Source organism: Erinaceus europaeus, chromosome 8, assembly GCF_950295315.1.
Source record: "Erinaceus europaeus chromosome 8, mEriEur2.1, whole genome shotgun sequence".
Taxonomy (NCBI): domain Eukaryota; kingdom Metazoa; phylum Chordata; class Mammalia; order Eulipotyphla; family Erinaceidae; genus Erinaceus; species Erinaceus europaeus.
Window position 1 is genome coordinate 13,713,573 of NC_080169.1, and position 17,229 is coordinate 13,730,801.

General features: G+C 42.4%; 1 protein-coding gene across 5 annotated transcripts in view; it reads left to right on the forward strand.

The window, feature by feature from the left end:
• The window catches only part of TRAPPC9 (trafficking protein particle complex subunit 9), a 633,394-nt gene that overhangs the window by 183,056 nt on the left and 433,109 nt on the right, over nucleotides 1–17,229 (forward strand). For all 5 annotated transcript variants that reach the window (XM_060195954.1, XM_060195953.1, XM_060195955.1 and 2 more), the window contains 2 exons: nucleotides 3,064–3,227; nucleotides 9,855–10,007. In XM_060195954.1, the coding sequence (XP_060051937.1) occupies nucleotides 3,064–3,227; nucleotides 9,855–10,007 (317 nt within the window). The remainder of the gene's footprint in view (nucleotides 1–3,063; nucleotides 3,228–9,854; nucleotides 10,008–17,229) is intronic.

Below are 17,229 nucleotides of genomic sequence, written 5' to 3' on the forward strand. Positions count from 1 at the left end.
GGGTCAGGGACTCAAACCTGGGTCCTTGCACATTGTAACATGTGCTCTCAACCCGGTGCACCACCACCTGGCCCCCTCATTTAAGCTTCTTAAGTTGATGAAGTCTCCCAAGGGAATTCTTAGCATGAGATTTTTAAAAATTGTTTTTGGTGGTCTGGGAAGTGTGCAGTGGATAAAGTATAGGACTCTTAAGCATGAGGCCCTGAGTTCGATCCCTGGCAGCACATGTAACAGAGTGATGTCTGGTTCTTTCTCTTCCTGTCTTTCTCATTAGTAAATAAAGAAAATCTTTAAAAAATGTTTTCGAGGGTCTGTAAGATAGTTCACCTGGGAAGGTACCTACTTGGCCACACATGCAGCCTAGGTTTGAATCTGGCCTCCAGTGCAGTGCGGGAAACTTGGGTGCTGTGGTGTGTTGCCCTCTTTCCTTCTGTCTTCCTCTTTCTATCCAGGAAAGTGATAAAGCCTAACCACATGGTCATATCAATAGATGCAGAGAAAGCCTTTGACAAAATACAACATCCCTTTATGATCAAAACACTACAAAAAATGGGAATAGATGGAAAACTCCTCAAGATAGTGGAGTCTATATATAGCAAACCTACAGCCAACAACATACTCAATGGTGAAAAACTGGAATCATTTCCACTCAGATCAGGTACTAGACAGGGCTGCCCACTATCACCATTACTATTCAACATAGTGTTGGAAGTTCTTGCCATAGCAATCAGGCAGGAGCAAGGAATTCAAGGGATACAGATTGGAAGAGAAGAAGTCAAACTCTCCTTATTTGCAGATGACATGATAGTATACATGGATAAACCTAAGGAATCCAGCAAGAAGCTTTTGGAAATCATCAGGCAATACAGTAAGGTGTCAGGCTACAAAATTAACATTCAAAAGTCAGTGGCATTCCTCTATGCAAACACTAAGTTAGAAGAAATTGAAATCCAGAAATCAATTCCTTTTACTATAGCAACAAAAACAATAAAATATCTAGGAGTAAACCTAACCAAAGAAGTGAAAGACTTGTATACTGAAAATTATGGGACACTACTCAAAGAAATTGAAAAAGACACAAAGAAGTGGAAAGATATTCCATGTTCATGGGTTGGAAGAATTAACATCATCAAAATGAATATACTACCCAGAGCCATCTACACATTTAATGCTATCCCCATCAAGATCCCAAGCACATTTTTTAGGAGAATAGAAAAAATGCTACAAATGTTTATCTGGAACCAGAAAAGACCTAGAATTGCCAAAACAATCTTGAGAAAAAAGAACAGAACTGGAGGCATCACACTCCCAGATCTCAAACTGTATTATAGGGCCATTGTCATCAAAACTGCTTGGTACTGGAACATGAATAGACACACTGACCAGTGGAATAGAATTGAGAGCCCAGAAATGAGGCCCCACACCTATGGTCATCTAATCTTTGACAAAGGGGACTATTCAGTGGGAAAGCAGAGTCTCTTCAACAAATGGTGTGGGAAACAATGGGTTGAAACATGCAGAAGAATGAAACTGAATCACTGTATTTCACCAAATACAAAAGTAAATTCCAAGTGGATCAAGGACTTGGATGTTAGACCACAAACTATCAAATACTTAGAAGAAATTATTGGCAGAACTCTTTTCCGCATAAATTTTAAAGACATTTTCAATGAAATGAATCCAATTACAAAGAAGACTAAGGCAAGTATAAACCTATGGGACTACATCAAATTAAAAAGCTGCTTCACAGCAAAAGAAACCACTACCCAAACCAAGAGACCCCTCACAGAATGGGAGAAGATCTTTACATGTCATACATCAGATAAGAGTTTAATAACCAACATATATAAAGAGCTTGCCAGACTCAACAACAAGACAACAAATAACCCCATCCAAAAATGGGGCGAGGACTTGGACAGAATATTTACCACAGAAGAGATCCAAAAGGCTGAGAAACACATGAAAAAATGCTCCAAGTCTCTGATTGTCAGAGAAATGCAAATCAAGACAACAATGAGATATCACTTTACTCCTGTGAGAATGTCATACATCAGAAAAGGTAACAGCAGCAAATGCTGGAGAGGGTGTGGGGTCAAAGGAACCCTCCTGCACTGCTGGTGGGAATGTCAATGGGTCCAACCTCTGTGGAGAACAGTCTGGAGAACTCTCAGAAGGCTAGAAATGGACCTACCTTATGACCCTGCAATTTCTCTCCTGGGGATATATCCTAAGGAACTCAACACATCCATCCAAAAAGATCTGTGTACACATATGTTCTTGGCAGCACAATTTATAATAGCCAAAACCTGGAAGCAACCCAGGTGTCCAACAACAGATGAGTGGCTGAGCAAGTTGTGGTATATATACACAATGGAATACTACTCAGCTGTAAAAAATGGTGACTTCACCGTTTTCAGCCGATCTTGGATGGACCTTGAAAAAATCATGTTGAGTGAAATAAGTCAGAAACAGAAGGATGAATATGGGATGATCTCACTCTCAGGCCGAAGTTGAAAACCAAGATCAGAAAAGAAAACACAAGTAGAACCTGAAATGGAATTGGCGTATTGCACCAAAGTAAAAGACTCTGGGGTGGGTGGGTGGGGAGAATACAGGTCCATGAAGGATGATAAATGACATAGTGGGGGTTGTATTGTTAAATGGGAAACTGGGGAATGCTATGCATGTACAAACTATTGTATTTACTGTTGAATGTAAAAATTAAAAAATAAATAAATAAAAACAAAAAAAAGTGATAAAGCCTGGGGGGAAATAAGAAAATAATTTTTTTGAGAGAATAATTATTTTATGTACTACATGCATATGAGAAGCTAAGCTTGGAAGTAATCAGGTGCAAACACATTAGAGATATAGGAGAAAGCACTCATCACATGACAGTTCACCCTTTGTTCCTGAACTTTTATGTTTAAAGCCAAGGTTCCCCAGTCTCTAGTTCTGAAATGCTTGACTGTAGTGATCCTTTTATTTGCTGTGAGTATGTCTGAAATGCTGTTAGTTTTCTTCTTTCTTTTTTTCAGTCTACTCTTGTTGCTATTATTCTAGGTCTGCACATTCATTGCAACCTTCGTCTGGTGATGAGATTTCTACTAGTGTGTCAGTCCAGCTGTACAATGGAGAAACTCAACAACTTGTCATTAAGCTGGAGAATATTGGAATGGAACCACTGGAGAAGCTGGAAGTCACGTCAAAAATTCTCACTACCAAAGGTAGGCATTTTAAGCAGAGTTGACTCCAGAATGCTTTTTGATTTTTGGTGTATGTACAATCAAGTGAATAAGTTTGGTACCATTTGCTGAGTTTGACAAATATGTGTCTGATCCAGACTCATCAAATATGGGACAGAACATTTGTATCACCTCAGAAAGTTCCCTCAGAAAATCCTTCCCCTTCCAATCCCTGTTTCACACCTAGAGATAACAAGTCTTTGACGCTCAATCTACATTTACTGACATAGATGCAGAAAGTTGGAAATGCTTGTGGAAACCAGACAGAATATCAAGGGAGAAGCTTTCAGTGGTGGTGTCCATTTGATACTGTTAATGGCTTCTCACTCTTCCAGAAGAGTTTCTCATTCTTCTACTTCTTCTTCTCCTCCTCCTCCTTGTTTTAAATATATTTTTGCTTATTTATTTTTGATAGAAACAAAGAGGGAATGGAAAGTGATATATATATATATATATATAGAGAGAGAGAGAGAAGAGCGGGAAAGTGATAGAGCACGAGTGAGACAGAGAGAGCGACAGACAGACACCTGCAGCATTGTTTCAGTACTTGTGAAGTTTACTCCTGAAGGTGGGGAAGAGTTTCTTTTTTCTTTTTTTTTTTTAGTGGGGCAAGTGCTACTGCCCTCACTGTGTGTATAGGGAAGTACAAGCAGAGAGGAAGGGCACTGACCTGAGGTCACAGCAACTGGACAAGGATCCAGGCGACACCTGATAATTTTATCTTTCAGCTCAGGCATCCTAACTCTCTTGATGAAGGCAAAGCAAGACATCAGAACATCTGAGCTTAGATACTATCAACGAGACATGATGTGAGCCTGAAAAAAGAAAATAACTGAAAATTTGATATACAGAAGTTCTGAAACGTTTAATCCTGAAAACTGTATAAGTTATGGGCGGGGTAGATAGTGCAATGATTACGCTAATAATTCTCATGCCTGAGGCTTCTAACCATGGTTCTTCTGTTTACCTTTCCACATTTTATTGAGTTTAAACTGTTTAAACAACCTTAAAATCATACTAGAAAGGACTTCCAATTATAATGGAGTTATCAATTATAGTAAACTTCCAATCTGCTACAAGTTTTGTTTGACAAGTAAGTGAATTACAGCTGTCAAGTCTTCACATGAAAAAGCATCTGCTCAAATGAAATCCCCGGAAATCCATTTGGATCCCTGTTTTCTGACATCGCCCACAAAATGGCATGACTACAACGCACCTCCCAAAACCAATGATGTGACTTGGCACGACCTGAAGAAACTGATTCACAGACTCCAAAGACTCTACAGAAAAGCAGAATTACAGTGGTTGACTTTCCCCATTGAGGCAGATGTGTAGTGTTTCAGCGTTTTATCCCCTGGCATTTCATCCATGGTCATCTGCTTTGGACTGACTCCTCTATTGGACTTACTGGTACACCTCTTGGACACTTTACACAACTTTACAGCAGCTTCTCTTTATGCTGCTGGGTTTCTCAAAGACTGACTGCATCAGTCCATGGATTTTGCAGCCAGAGCCTTGGGACTCTAGGTCATGCTCCCTCACCTGCAAGCCCTGTTCCCAGAGGTAGGAACCCCCCCTCCTTACTAGGTCATGCCTACAGAGGCAGGAGACGCCCTTTGAGGCATTAAACGTCTCCAGAGGCAAGAGATGCCCACAGAGGCAGGAAACGCCCTTTGACACAATAGATGCCCCCAGAAGCAAGAAATGCCCCTTCGCCTGCTAGGCACTGCCCTTTGAGTCAAGAAACGCCCCTTCAGGCCTCCCCTTGGCATCACACTGGTTCTTGCTGCTCTCCTACTTGTTCCTCCCTGTCTTGTGCCAGTTCTTTTGAAAATGCCTGTACGATATAAGTTTCAGTTCACCCCACACTCCTGATACTATGGTCATTAGTTAAAAAGAAAGGGGGAAATGTTGGTCTGCTTCTAAATTCTGCTTCTAAGACCCCTTCTGTTGCATTGCTTGATGTTGTAGTCTATTTTTATAATCATTGTTTTCATTGGTTTAATCCCCACTGGTTCATGTGATATTTGCCTTCTCCCCACCCCCTATCCTACGTACTTCCTCTTCCTGACACTTCTGCCTCAGGAGATATATATGACAGAATTGTGATTAGAAGAGATTAGATTGAACTGCATCCCCGCTCGTCAATAAAGATTCAACTATGTTCCCAGCTCAGCCATGAGTCCCTGGTCGTTTGTCTCCCGCCTGTGAAGCTAGCCCAGCAATTTATAAAATGGAAACACTGACAAGACCATAGGATAAGAGGGATACAATTCCCACCACCAGAACTCTATCTCATCCCCTCACCTCCCCTGATAGCTTTCCTATTCTATAACCCTCTGGGAGTATGGACCCAGGGCCATTATGGGATGCAGAAGGTGGGAGGTCCAGCTTCTGTAATTGCTTCCCTGCTGAACATGTACATTGGCAGTTCAATCCATACTCCCAGCCTGTCTTTGAATGAAGCTCAGCAGTTGACCAAAATGGATGGTGGCAGAATGTCAGAGAGAGAGAGAAAAAGAGAGAGAGGAAAAAGAGGGGGGGAGAGAGAGGAAGAGAGAGAAATATGGTTAGCTGTCTGGTGGTTTTGGTATCTGGTATACAGTCAGTGCTGTTTCCTCTCCCTTCCTTCCTTTGGGATGTAGTTGATAGACAGGTTAAAATCACAACCCAGTTAAAATCACAGCTGACAGAATTTTTTTTTAACTTCTAGTCTCTGTTACAAACCACCACGTCCTGATCTCTGTGACACATCCAGCTTTTTGAATCCTGAAGCCACTGCCATGGGGAACCTTGAGGGCATATCATAGCTCATTTGAGCAGAATTTTATTCTCAGTTGAACATCTTTGTAAAAATTTTTTGGTGTTCTGGGATTTTATACCTGCATGATTTCATCACTTCTGGCAAACTTTTTTTTTTTTTTTGCATCTATATGTCTATCTGTCCTGTCCTATCTGCCTATCTATCTATCTATCTATCTATCTATCTATCTATCTATCTGTCTATCTGATAGACATATATAGTTGCCACTGGGACTTCACTTGAGGCCAGCCTTTTCAGAAAGGGAGAGAAGGATTGAGAGAGAGGGAGAAACACCAGAGAACTAAAACTTGTTCCAGTGTCGCCAAGGCCAGGCTAACCCTATGCCAACATATACACGACGAAGTAGGCACCCTCTCAAGTGAGCTTTCTTGCTGGCCCTTTTTTTCTTTTTTAATAAAATTGAGATAGATAAGTAGATAGGTAGGTGAGAGATAGATAGATATCATAGCACCTGCTGTGAGTGGTTCTCTCACATGGCACGGGGACTTGAATCCAGGTCCTCATACCTGATGTAGTGTGCTTTCTACCAGAGCAAGCATCTCCTGGTTCCCTAAGTTAGACACTTGAAATTGAAAAGTTCATTGGCAAAAGGACTAGGGAGGAATTTGCTGTGCATTCCCTGTGTCTGCCCCAGGCAGCCCTACCAGCTGCATTAGCACAGGAGGTAGAGGGAAGAGCAGAGCTTGACTAGCTAGTTTGGACCTGCCCTGCCCTTTTGCAAGCCTGCTCAAATTGCTTTTAGACACTTGACTGGCTGCTGGTAGACATGGCCGCAACAGGGTTAAGACACAGCATAGGTAAAGTTTATCCAGCAAGCAGAGTTTAGCCAGTCGACTCAATGATACATGTGACAACGGTGATTGTTGTCCTTGTCACCAATTCACATTTTTGCTGTGTCCTGATACAGGGCACCAGCAAAAGCAGCTGCATTGGCTAAGCCACCTTTTACCTGTGGGTCGTCACTGTCCAAGGTGTCTCAAATCCTATATGATAACTTGCAGACTCGATTCATAGGTCTTCTCTGCAGAATGAACTGCTAGAGTGTGTGTGTGTGTGTGTTTCTCTGTCCATGCACTGAAAGCATAATGTATACATTTGAATTTTGTGAAATAGACAAGTCATAAGATACAAAACAATTCAAAACTATCCATGTTCCTACTACAGTAAGGCAACCAATATTAACATCTAGGTGTGTTTTTTTTCTTTTTTTTTCCCCCTGAGAATATTTTTATGTGGTTGAAATTACATCGTGCACTAAGTATGGTGTTCTGCTTTTCTTATACAACTTTATTTCCATCTGCTCTAATTCTAAATCTGAGCTGATGTCTTGGAATATATTTGTCCTCTCTCCGCCATCCTTGCTGAACTTGGAGTGAGTGCCAGGCACTGCTAGTCAATGGGTGGGGAGGGAGTTGGTGGCACCTAACTGGCTTCACATACTGAATCCAGGCATCAGGCAGGTTCTCTGCAAAAATGGTCTAATTTTCAGTCAGTGCCCAGGAAGGGACCCATGATTATCCAGTTATTATTGTTGTTGTTGTTAATGTGTGTGCTTAACCAGGTGTGCCACCACTTGGCCTCAGTTGTTGTTATTACTGTTGTAGTTGGATAGGACAGAGAGAAATTGAGAGAGGAGGGAAAGACAGAGAGGTGGAGAGAAAGACAGACACCTGCAGACCTGCTTCACCACTTGTGAAGCGACCCCCCTGCAGGTGGGGAGCCAGGGTTTCAAACTGGGATCCTTACGCCTGTCCATGCCCTGTGCACTTAACCCACTGTGCTGCCACCCAGCCCCCAAGTGTTTAAGTTGGGCCTTGTTCTAGGTACTTTCTCTCTTTTTAAAAAAATTTATTTTCCCTTTTGTTGCCCTTGTTGTTTTTCATTGTTGTTGTAGTTATTATTGTTGTTGTTAGATAGGACAGAGAGAAATGTAGAGAGGAGGGGAAGACAGAAGGGGGAGAGAAAGACAGACACCTGTAGACCTGCTTCACCGCTTGTGAAGCGATTCCCCTGCAGGTGGGGAGCCAGGGGCTCAAACCGGGATCCTTAACGCTGGTCCTTGCGCTTTGCGCCATGTGTGCTTAACCCTCTCTGCTACTGCCAGACTCTCTAGGTACTTTCTTTTAACTCATGTATTCATCATGACAAACGATTGTTCAGATGAATAGAGCAAGTCATAAAGAAAGTTGGTAATTTACATAGGGGTACCTAGCTAGATTTGAAGCTGCCCAGAGCTGATCACTGTGATAAGGAGGACTGTTAGTTGGGAGACCTTCCCCTTGAGAACATTAAGTCAAGAGGGAACTGCCATCAAGATCCTCTTGGATTCACTTAATGCTGAGTCTTGATTTTCTGCTTCACTTGCACCCCTAATCTTTAATGAAGCCGGGATTATCTGCAGGCCAGGAGCCTGGGAGGTGATAGTGCTGTTTCTGTGGTATACTTGGTGACCCTCTGTACCTTCTGTACATTGCCCTTAATTTTTAAAAATATTTATTTATTCCTTTTTGTTGCCCTTGTTATTTTTGTAGTTATTATTGATGTTGTTGTTGGATAGGACAGAGAGAAATGGAGAGAGGAGGGGAAGACAGAGAGGGGGAGAGAAAGAGACACCTGCAGACCTGCTTCACAGTCTGTGAAGTGACTCCCCTGCAGGTGGGGAGGTGGAGGCTTGAACCAGGATCCTTACGCCGGTCCTTGTGCTTTGCTCCACCTGCGCTTAACCCACTGCTCTACCGCTCAACTCCCAGCCCTTAATTTTTATAAAAATTTGTTTGATTTCATTTTAAAAAATGTTTTATATTTATTTATCTTCGCTTTTGTTGCCCTTGTCTATTGTTGTTGTAGTTATTATTGTTGTTATTGATATTATCATTGTTAGGACAGAGAGAAATGGAGAGGGGGGAAGACAGGGAGAGAGAAAGAGAGACACCTGCAGACCTGCTTCACCACCTGTGAAGCGACTCCTGCAGGTGGGGAGTCGGGTTCCAACGGGGATCCTTATGCCGGTCCTTGGCATTTTGCGCCATGTGCGCTTAACCCACTATGCTACAACCTGACTTCCACTCAACCCTTAATTTTTATGATGCTTTACAAAGATTGTCTTTAATCTCTAAAGAACCTGTGATTCTGGGTTTAGCATCCCAGTTCATACACAGAGAAACCTTGTCTTAAATGAACCATTTCTCTTCATTCTGCTCCTATTAGTCAGTGTCAAATAGGCATGAACCCTAATGGTGACACAAGCTCTTTTAAGGACACAGGTGGTGTGCACAAGGATGCCACCCTCCTCCACACATAGCCTTCTCCAAACCCTGTTCTTAGTCTTTGTTTTTTATGTTTGTTGCCCTTGTTTCTCAAAGAGAGTCTCTCATGCAGAAGCCCCTTCTCCCACAAGTGGTGGGTTAGTTTCTCTTTAAGGTAATATATTATTGAAAAGATTTGTTACGATACATTCATTTTTCTCTCTATACTCAAAATGTATTGATTTTTATTTTATTTTATTTTATTTTATTTTTTATCAGTGAGCAGAAGTTGCTTCACAGCGACAATGTTGACCTGGCTGGAAGTTTGGGATGCTACCTCCTCTGTATTTTTTCCCCTGGACACAGGTGGATTGCCTTGCAGCACCCAGCATTCTGAAATCTTCTTAGATCATCTTAAACACTTTGCTTTATTCTTTGCTTCTGAGGATGCCTTGCAATTTTTTTTTAAAGAAGGGTTGGAAAATTCAGACTTCTCTGTTGACACCACTACCTTCATCACCATTGTCACTGTCATTGCAGAGAAACTATATGGCGACTTCTTGAGCTGGAAGCTAGAAGAAACCCTTGCCCAGTTCCCTTTGCAACCTGGAAAGGTGGCTACCTTCACCGTCAACATCAAAGCAAAGCTGGATTTTTCCTGCCAGGAGAATCTCCTTCAAGACCTCAGTGATGGTGAGCTTGTTCCCAATTTTAATTAGCACCTCCTGGTCCCCAGGTAAATGGTAGTAGCAATTATCATTCCTGGATACCTGCTGTTCCCTCTTTGTAACCTGCTTGTCATTATTTACCTCCAGCTGGCTGAAACTTCTTCTGGGCATTTAGTTAACTCAGTGAGTTACTGTATATAAAAGAAGTAATAAAAAAAGTACCTTTTTAGCTAAACGGTTCCTAAATTCACACTCTTTACTGTTTTGTGCTCATTTGCCAGGAGGTCATCTGAAACTGGTGGAAAGTAGGAATTAATGCATTTTTTTTCTTTCTGCTGTGATCCTTTAGATTTCTAATTAGCTGTGATGATAAAGTCTTTCAGAGTCTGGTTATTTCTATTAAAGAGATGGAATCTGGAGAAAGCAGAGACTTACATTGTTGTTAATGTTAGATCTACATGACTAGGGCAGAGGATTCATGGATTATGAGGCATGCATTCATATATTCATTTGGAGGTATGGGGCATGTATTAGCTCAGACTGAAAAAACAAATACCATAGACAGCACTGGCTAGACAATAGAAGACTTTTCAGATCCTCACAGTTCTAGAGGCTGAGAACTTAGGATCAGGGTGCTAGTATGGTTTTGTTCTACTAAGGACTATCTGACTTCCAGATAGCCACCTTCTATTTTTAGCCCCTCTTATTTTGCAGAGCTGGGTCCTCACATATGGCAAGTTTCACTGCCTTGGGCCTGGTTTCCCTTTACATGGACTGACACAGAGAGACAGAGAGATACTATAGCATTAGAGGTGCCAAAGCTTGAAAGTGGGCCATAAACCTGGCATGGAATGTACCTACATGGTGAGCTTTTTGAGAGAGAGAGAGCGAAGCAGAGCATCTTTGTGGCATTGTGGTGTAAGTTCTTGAACTTGGGACCTCATAATTATCAAGTGTAAGTGTCTACCTATTGTGTCTTCTGGGCTGGAGAGAGAGAGAGAGAGATCTCATATTATAATGGCACAGACTTATTAGACGTGTACTTTTACTATCCTGAATGGTCTTAGTCACCTCACTAAGACTGTCTCCTAAAACAGTCATACTTGTGGGTTATAACCTCAACATATCAATTTGGAGGGACATTTAGTGTCGTTGTGCAGGCCACGGAGAAGAGAGAGAGGAGGTCCGGAGTGAAGAGGGAACACAAATCTTTATTTGCGCTGGCACCTCAGAGTTGGGTGCTAGAGAAGCAGGTTGGGCCACGTGGAGGTAGCAAAAATGGCCGCCTCACACAGTAGCCTTTCCTTCGTCTGAACACCGAAGTGAAGCGCTGGCAAGAGAGCAAGGTGCGGAAGAAGGGCTTTTATAGGAGTAGCTTTCGAAAGAATGGGAAGGGGGAGCAGTAACCATAGCACTCCAGGATAGGATAATAACTCTCGTGAGAATGGGAGGGGGGAGGAGTGACCAAAGCACTCCAGATATCGCGGGGGAAATAGACAATGCCCTGAGGGCACAACATGGCTGAACAGGCACTCCGAGAATGTCCCAACTCTCGCAGGAACTAGCAGTAGCCTGAGGGGACAACATGGCAAATGTGACTGCATCTGCATAATTTCCCAGCAATTTAGTCCATGACTTGGAGTATTATTGGAGACAGCAGATTCTGCCACTAGAATTTACCATGTAACTATGTGTATGTGACTCTGCTCTCCCTATGTCTTCATCACCTAGTTAATAGAGTGACAACTATATTCATTTCTACAGCTGTTAGAATTTACACTTACCAGAAGAATGCTAAGAGGTCAGCAAGTGTTGGCTATAGTTCCCTCCCCCATAATTTACAGTGTTATGAGACATTCAGCTGCCTCTTTTGGGGCAAATGCTTGGAAAGGCCTTTGGAAATTTGATATGAATAAATAATGGTCTGCCCCTGGAGAACAAGAAAAATATGTCACAACATTTAAGGAGCTAGGTGGTGGTGCACCTGGCTAAGCATTCACATTACAGTGCACAAGGACCCAGGTTCAAGCCCCCCAGTCTCCACCTGCAGGGGGAAAGCTTCACGAGTGATGAAGCTGGTCTTCAGGTATCTCCCTTTCCCTCATTGTCTCCCTTTCCTCTCTCAATTGCTCTCTGTCTCTATCCAATAATAAATAAATAAATAATTAGAAACATTTAAGAGGTTTTCATAAATCATCTTCCTTGATCCCCATAGCAACTTTGTGATGTAGGTACTATGAATATTTGCATTTTACAAATGAGGTCATTAAGACCCAGAGATTAGACAACTTTCCCAAGGTCACATAGCTAGGAAGTAGCAAAGCTGGGTTATGAATCCAGGCTGCCCAGCTCCAGAGCGTGGTTATACCATGTAACCATCCTGTGGCCCTTTGTTGCCCAGAGGGTCAGTCAGAACAATAAGTAAGATAAGAGCATGCTGAGACTTGGGGCCTTGATTTGAGATGCATTTCCTTTTATCTGGTCAGAGGTCTGTAGAATCTCCTGGAATTCCTGTGTGATACGGGCTTGGACTGGGAACTGTTCTAGATACAGACAGTGCATGGACTCCACAAGCCCTGCAAGGGAGCACTGGGGGTGGGCAGAAAGATAGCTCAGCATAAGAGCACAGGACTTTGCACACCTCAGACTCTAGGTTCCACACCTGCACTACTGTATGCCATGGTTGAACAATGCTCTGGTCTTGCTCTGTCTCCGTTGCCCTTGCCCTTTCCCTCTCCCTCTTCCCCCCCGCCCCTTTTTTTTTTAAGGGAGAAGGAGCATCTCAGAGGCCTGGCCATCAGTTATGAAGTAAGTTTTACTTCAACAAACTATGTTTATCTACTTCTCCTGGAGTGGACTCAATTTCTTAGTCAGTTTTTCTTTAGCAGCCGTAACTATAAGGTTAGAAATGATGCCATTCTGTTGCACTTGAGTAACTGTGAGGAGGCTAATTGTAGGTTTCATATGCCTATGATGGGAAATGACCTTCCACACTCTTCCTTTCTCTCAAGAGTCTCTAGCCAGCCTGAGCCAGGAGACACTCAGGTCCTACTGCCCACCAGCACTTGCACTTCTCCTGCTTGTCTCCTTCCTCCAGGATCTGCAGGAATCACTCCTAATGACTGAACTCTTGCTTCCTGTCTCCTCCCAAGAGCAGTCACGTTATCATGTCTGCTAAACACACACCTGCCTTGCCCTGTGTTCTTGTGTATCCCTTGTATCCCTTACTGCACTACACTTGCTCCAGGAAGAAGAGTCTTATTTGTGTTTTTTTTTCTGAATTAACTATTAATTTTTTAAATAAGTGGGTTGTGTCATAGCATCATTGCATCATTCTGGAACCCAGGATACTGGAGATCAAACTTGAGAACAGAATTTTCTCAGCGACTCATCAGTTGTTGGTAAAGTCCAAACTTTCTACCTATCTGTCTCCATCCTTTAGAATACAATTCATGGGAACAGAATCTCTTGTCTAACTCAGTTCTGTAGTTCATAGCATCTGGACTGTGATGTTCTATATGTTGCATTAGTGAATGAGCACCTCTTCTCTTCTCCCACCCTCCAGTGTGTGGGTTCTAGCCTCATAAGCTCATCTAAAGCTCTCAGAGACCCCACCTCCTACTGCTGTCACACTGGACATTAGAACTTTCAATCATGGATTTGGTGAGGGGAGCATAAGAACTTCGTCCATAGCATACTCCCCAAAATTGGTTCTCTCTTAGTCTTTGGAATGGTAAAGTAACTGATGATGTGCCTTGTGTAATACTGATGCCCAATTAACAGTTTTAATATTAGCTAATGTAGAAAAGCAAGCATATCTAATTAAACACATTACAAACAGAAAATGTCAAACATTTTATATGATAACAGGACTTACAAAAAAAAAAGATTTGAAATGGATTTTTTCTCTGTTTGTAAATTGCTTTCTTTCATTGGACTGCACTTTTCTCCAAGTAATAGAGGGTTGCTGACAGAGGTTCTGACTTTTCTTTTTTCCCCAGAAGGGAATTTGGCAGAATAAGCAGTACCTTACACCTATCCAGAGAGTGCTTGATTAGACATGGTCCCAGGGGGTATGTCTAGGCAGGGAAACCTGCAGCAAGATTGTCTGGAGGTGCGAAGTGAGGGGAAGTGAACATGGCTTCTGCTGCTGACCATCTGTGGCAGATTGCTTCTGAGAAATAGGATGGAAGCCATTGAGGTAGAAGGCCTTTGTCTTTTATTTTTTTTTGCTTTGATGACTGAGTTTCTGTGTCCAATGCAGATTTGTATTTTGAATGCTCTTCTGTTCCTGCCTTTTGTTTTAGACCTTTAGAGCATTGCCTCTATATTTTTGGAGGAGAGTAAAATTGCAACTTTGAATTTGTAGTTTGTGCATACCTTTGCCTATCTTGTAAATGAAATCCAAATCCAAGAGCACTAGAGTTGTAATTACCAGGTGGTTTGTAAATGTAAGGCTGGCCTTATTTCTAGGCAGGTAGATATAGCTTGCATGTGTAACAGAACATGCCTATTACTAATTAGATGGTGCCTTCATTGGTAATAGGAGCTCTGGTTAGTATGTGCATAGCAAATTGTAGAATTTGACACATATATTTTTAAAAGGACTTATTCTGTAATTACATAGAGTGAGAAGGGGGGAGAGGGCTCTGTATCATATATTGTGCTGAGAATATTATTGGGTCCATATATATATAAATGTATATATGGAATATGCTCTACCTCTTGAGCCATTTTTTTAAAATGTACCCCTTTAAAATTTTTCTTAATTTATAAAAAGGAAACATTGACAAAACCATATGATAAGAAGGGTGCAACTTCGCACAATTCCCACTACCGGAACTTCGTATCCCCTCCCTCCCCTGATAGCGTTCCTATTCTTTTTTTTTTTTTTTAATTTTTTTTTAATATTTATTATTTATTTATTTATCCCCTTTTGTTGCCCTTGTTGTTTTATTGTTGTAATTATTATTGTTGTTGTCGTTGTTGGATAGGACAGAGAGAAATGGAGAGAGAAGGGGAAGACAGAGAGGAGGAGAGAAAGATAGACACCTGCAGACCTGCTTCACCGCCTGTGAAGCGACTCCCCTGCACGTGGGGAGCCGGGGTTCGAACCGGGATCCTTATGCCGGTCCTTGTGCTTTGCGCCACCTGCGCTTAACCTGCTGCGCTACAGCCCGACTCCCAGCTTTCCTATTTTTTAACCCTCTGGGAGTATGGACCCAAGGTCACTGTAGGATGCAGAAGGTTGAAGGTCTGGCTTCTGTAATTGCTTCCTTGCTGAACATGGGCGTTGACAGGTTGATCCATACTCCCAACCTGTCTTTCTTTCCCTAGTGGGGAAGGGCTCTGGGGAAGCGGAGCTCCAGGACACATTGGTGGGGTTGTCTGTCCATGGAAGTCTGGCTAGCATCTGGAACCTGGTGGCTGACAAGAGAGTTAACATACAAAGCCAAACAAGTTGTTGACCAATCATGGACCTAAAGGCTGGAATAATGCAGCTGAAAAGTTGGGGCGGGGATCTCCATTTTGTAGATAGCTAGTAGGCCTATTTTAAATTCCAAAGGGCCTGTGGCTATACTAGGTTCCTGTTGTTAATTTTCGGGGGCTCCAGCAGGCCAGGCTAGCGTCGCGGTGGTAGAGAGAGACTCAGGGACTCACGGCTGGGCCGGGAAGCTGTATTTCTTTATTCAGGAACAACGATTCATAAACTAACCCAAACTAATTACCACACAGAACTCTCCTGCCTCCTTCTCCTCATGTGGCAGAGCCAAGCACTCTGGAACTCTGTGGGGGTTCCCTTGGGGCGGGGACAAGCGGGCCGCTAAACTAGCAGGGGCCAAACCAATTTTTCTGGTGGGGGGAGAGCTAGACCAAACCAATGTAAAGCATACAACAGGTTCCCTCCCCCCTTTTTCTTTTTGCCCCTGAGCTTGAAATTTGATATGCCAGTAGATCCAAGTTATTGTCTGGGGAGATGATGTTATGGCTGGAAAAAGGACCAGAAAGCTGCATCAGGGAAGAGAATAGCTCCCTAATATGGGAAAGTGGTAGAAATATTGTTAACTGTAAACCCCATCAATTTGATGTGATCTGAGGCCCATAATTAGCTTAGGAGCCTGTGTGACCTCTGCATCCCTGTAGATCTGAGCTCACATTCTGTGGTCATGAGTAGGAATATTCCATGCTGCCCCAATGTTGACCCATCTTCCTCAGGTGAAGCATAGAGTATGTTGTCCATCTTCCCTTGGGAGAATGGAACGTTCTCTACCATTGTTGATCCAAGTTGAGGATCAACACAAAGGGGTTTATTTTGATCCCACAAAGGGGTTTATTTTGTTGTTCCTGATAGAAATGACCAGTAACAATGGAGAGACTGATTTATTCTAGTTCTAGGCTTATCAATCTGTTTGGGAATCTGAGGACTCCCCGATTAGGGCCCCAGCTAATGGAATGGCCTGATAGTGACTAAAGAGTCATCATGTGCCAGTCTCTCGCCCTGATTCAGCTTTTGCAGTTCTTGCTTTGATGAGGTTAGCTTTGGAGTGAGTGAGAGAACTGTAATAGGAAGTAGGTAAGGAGGGTATTGAAGTCTAAGTAGATACTATTTCATTATGCACTTTATACTGACTCACTACAGACTATTAAACACACTCATTACAATATATTTTTGCTTTCAGGTATATATATTTTGCCCTAATTTATGGATACATGTGAACATATACTGTATCTTACGGGACCTGGCCTTTATCTAGGTTTTGGGACTTTGTTAGCAAGTGAACCTCCTGGAATGGAGTTAGAGAATACCATGAAAGGAAAGGTCTCACCTGAGTGATGAGGGTGAAGGGTTGTTATTCCATTCCTAATGTCACAGTCTGAAGTGAAGCATGCTGAGGTGGTACTCAGCATTGATTAGGTTGGGATTGGCGGATGCAATATCATTGGTATGACTTGAGAGAAGCATGCAGGAAAATGAGCCCCACCTTAGAGTTTCCAGGATTGGGGAAAATATAGACTCTAAAGAGGAAGTGGGAGGTTCCTGCTGTCTTAGGGTTTAAGAAGACAATAGATAGTTATTGCTATAATCACAGTATTTGGCAATTGGGTTAACTTTGAAAAATCCCTTTGTTAGGATTTGCTGTATCATACAGACCCTCACCATACTTTATGTCCTTTGACATTATTTGTATATAGCTATGCCACTGGTTGCTTCTGTTCTCCCTGGACTAAGCTTTTAAGAGAGTCAA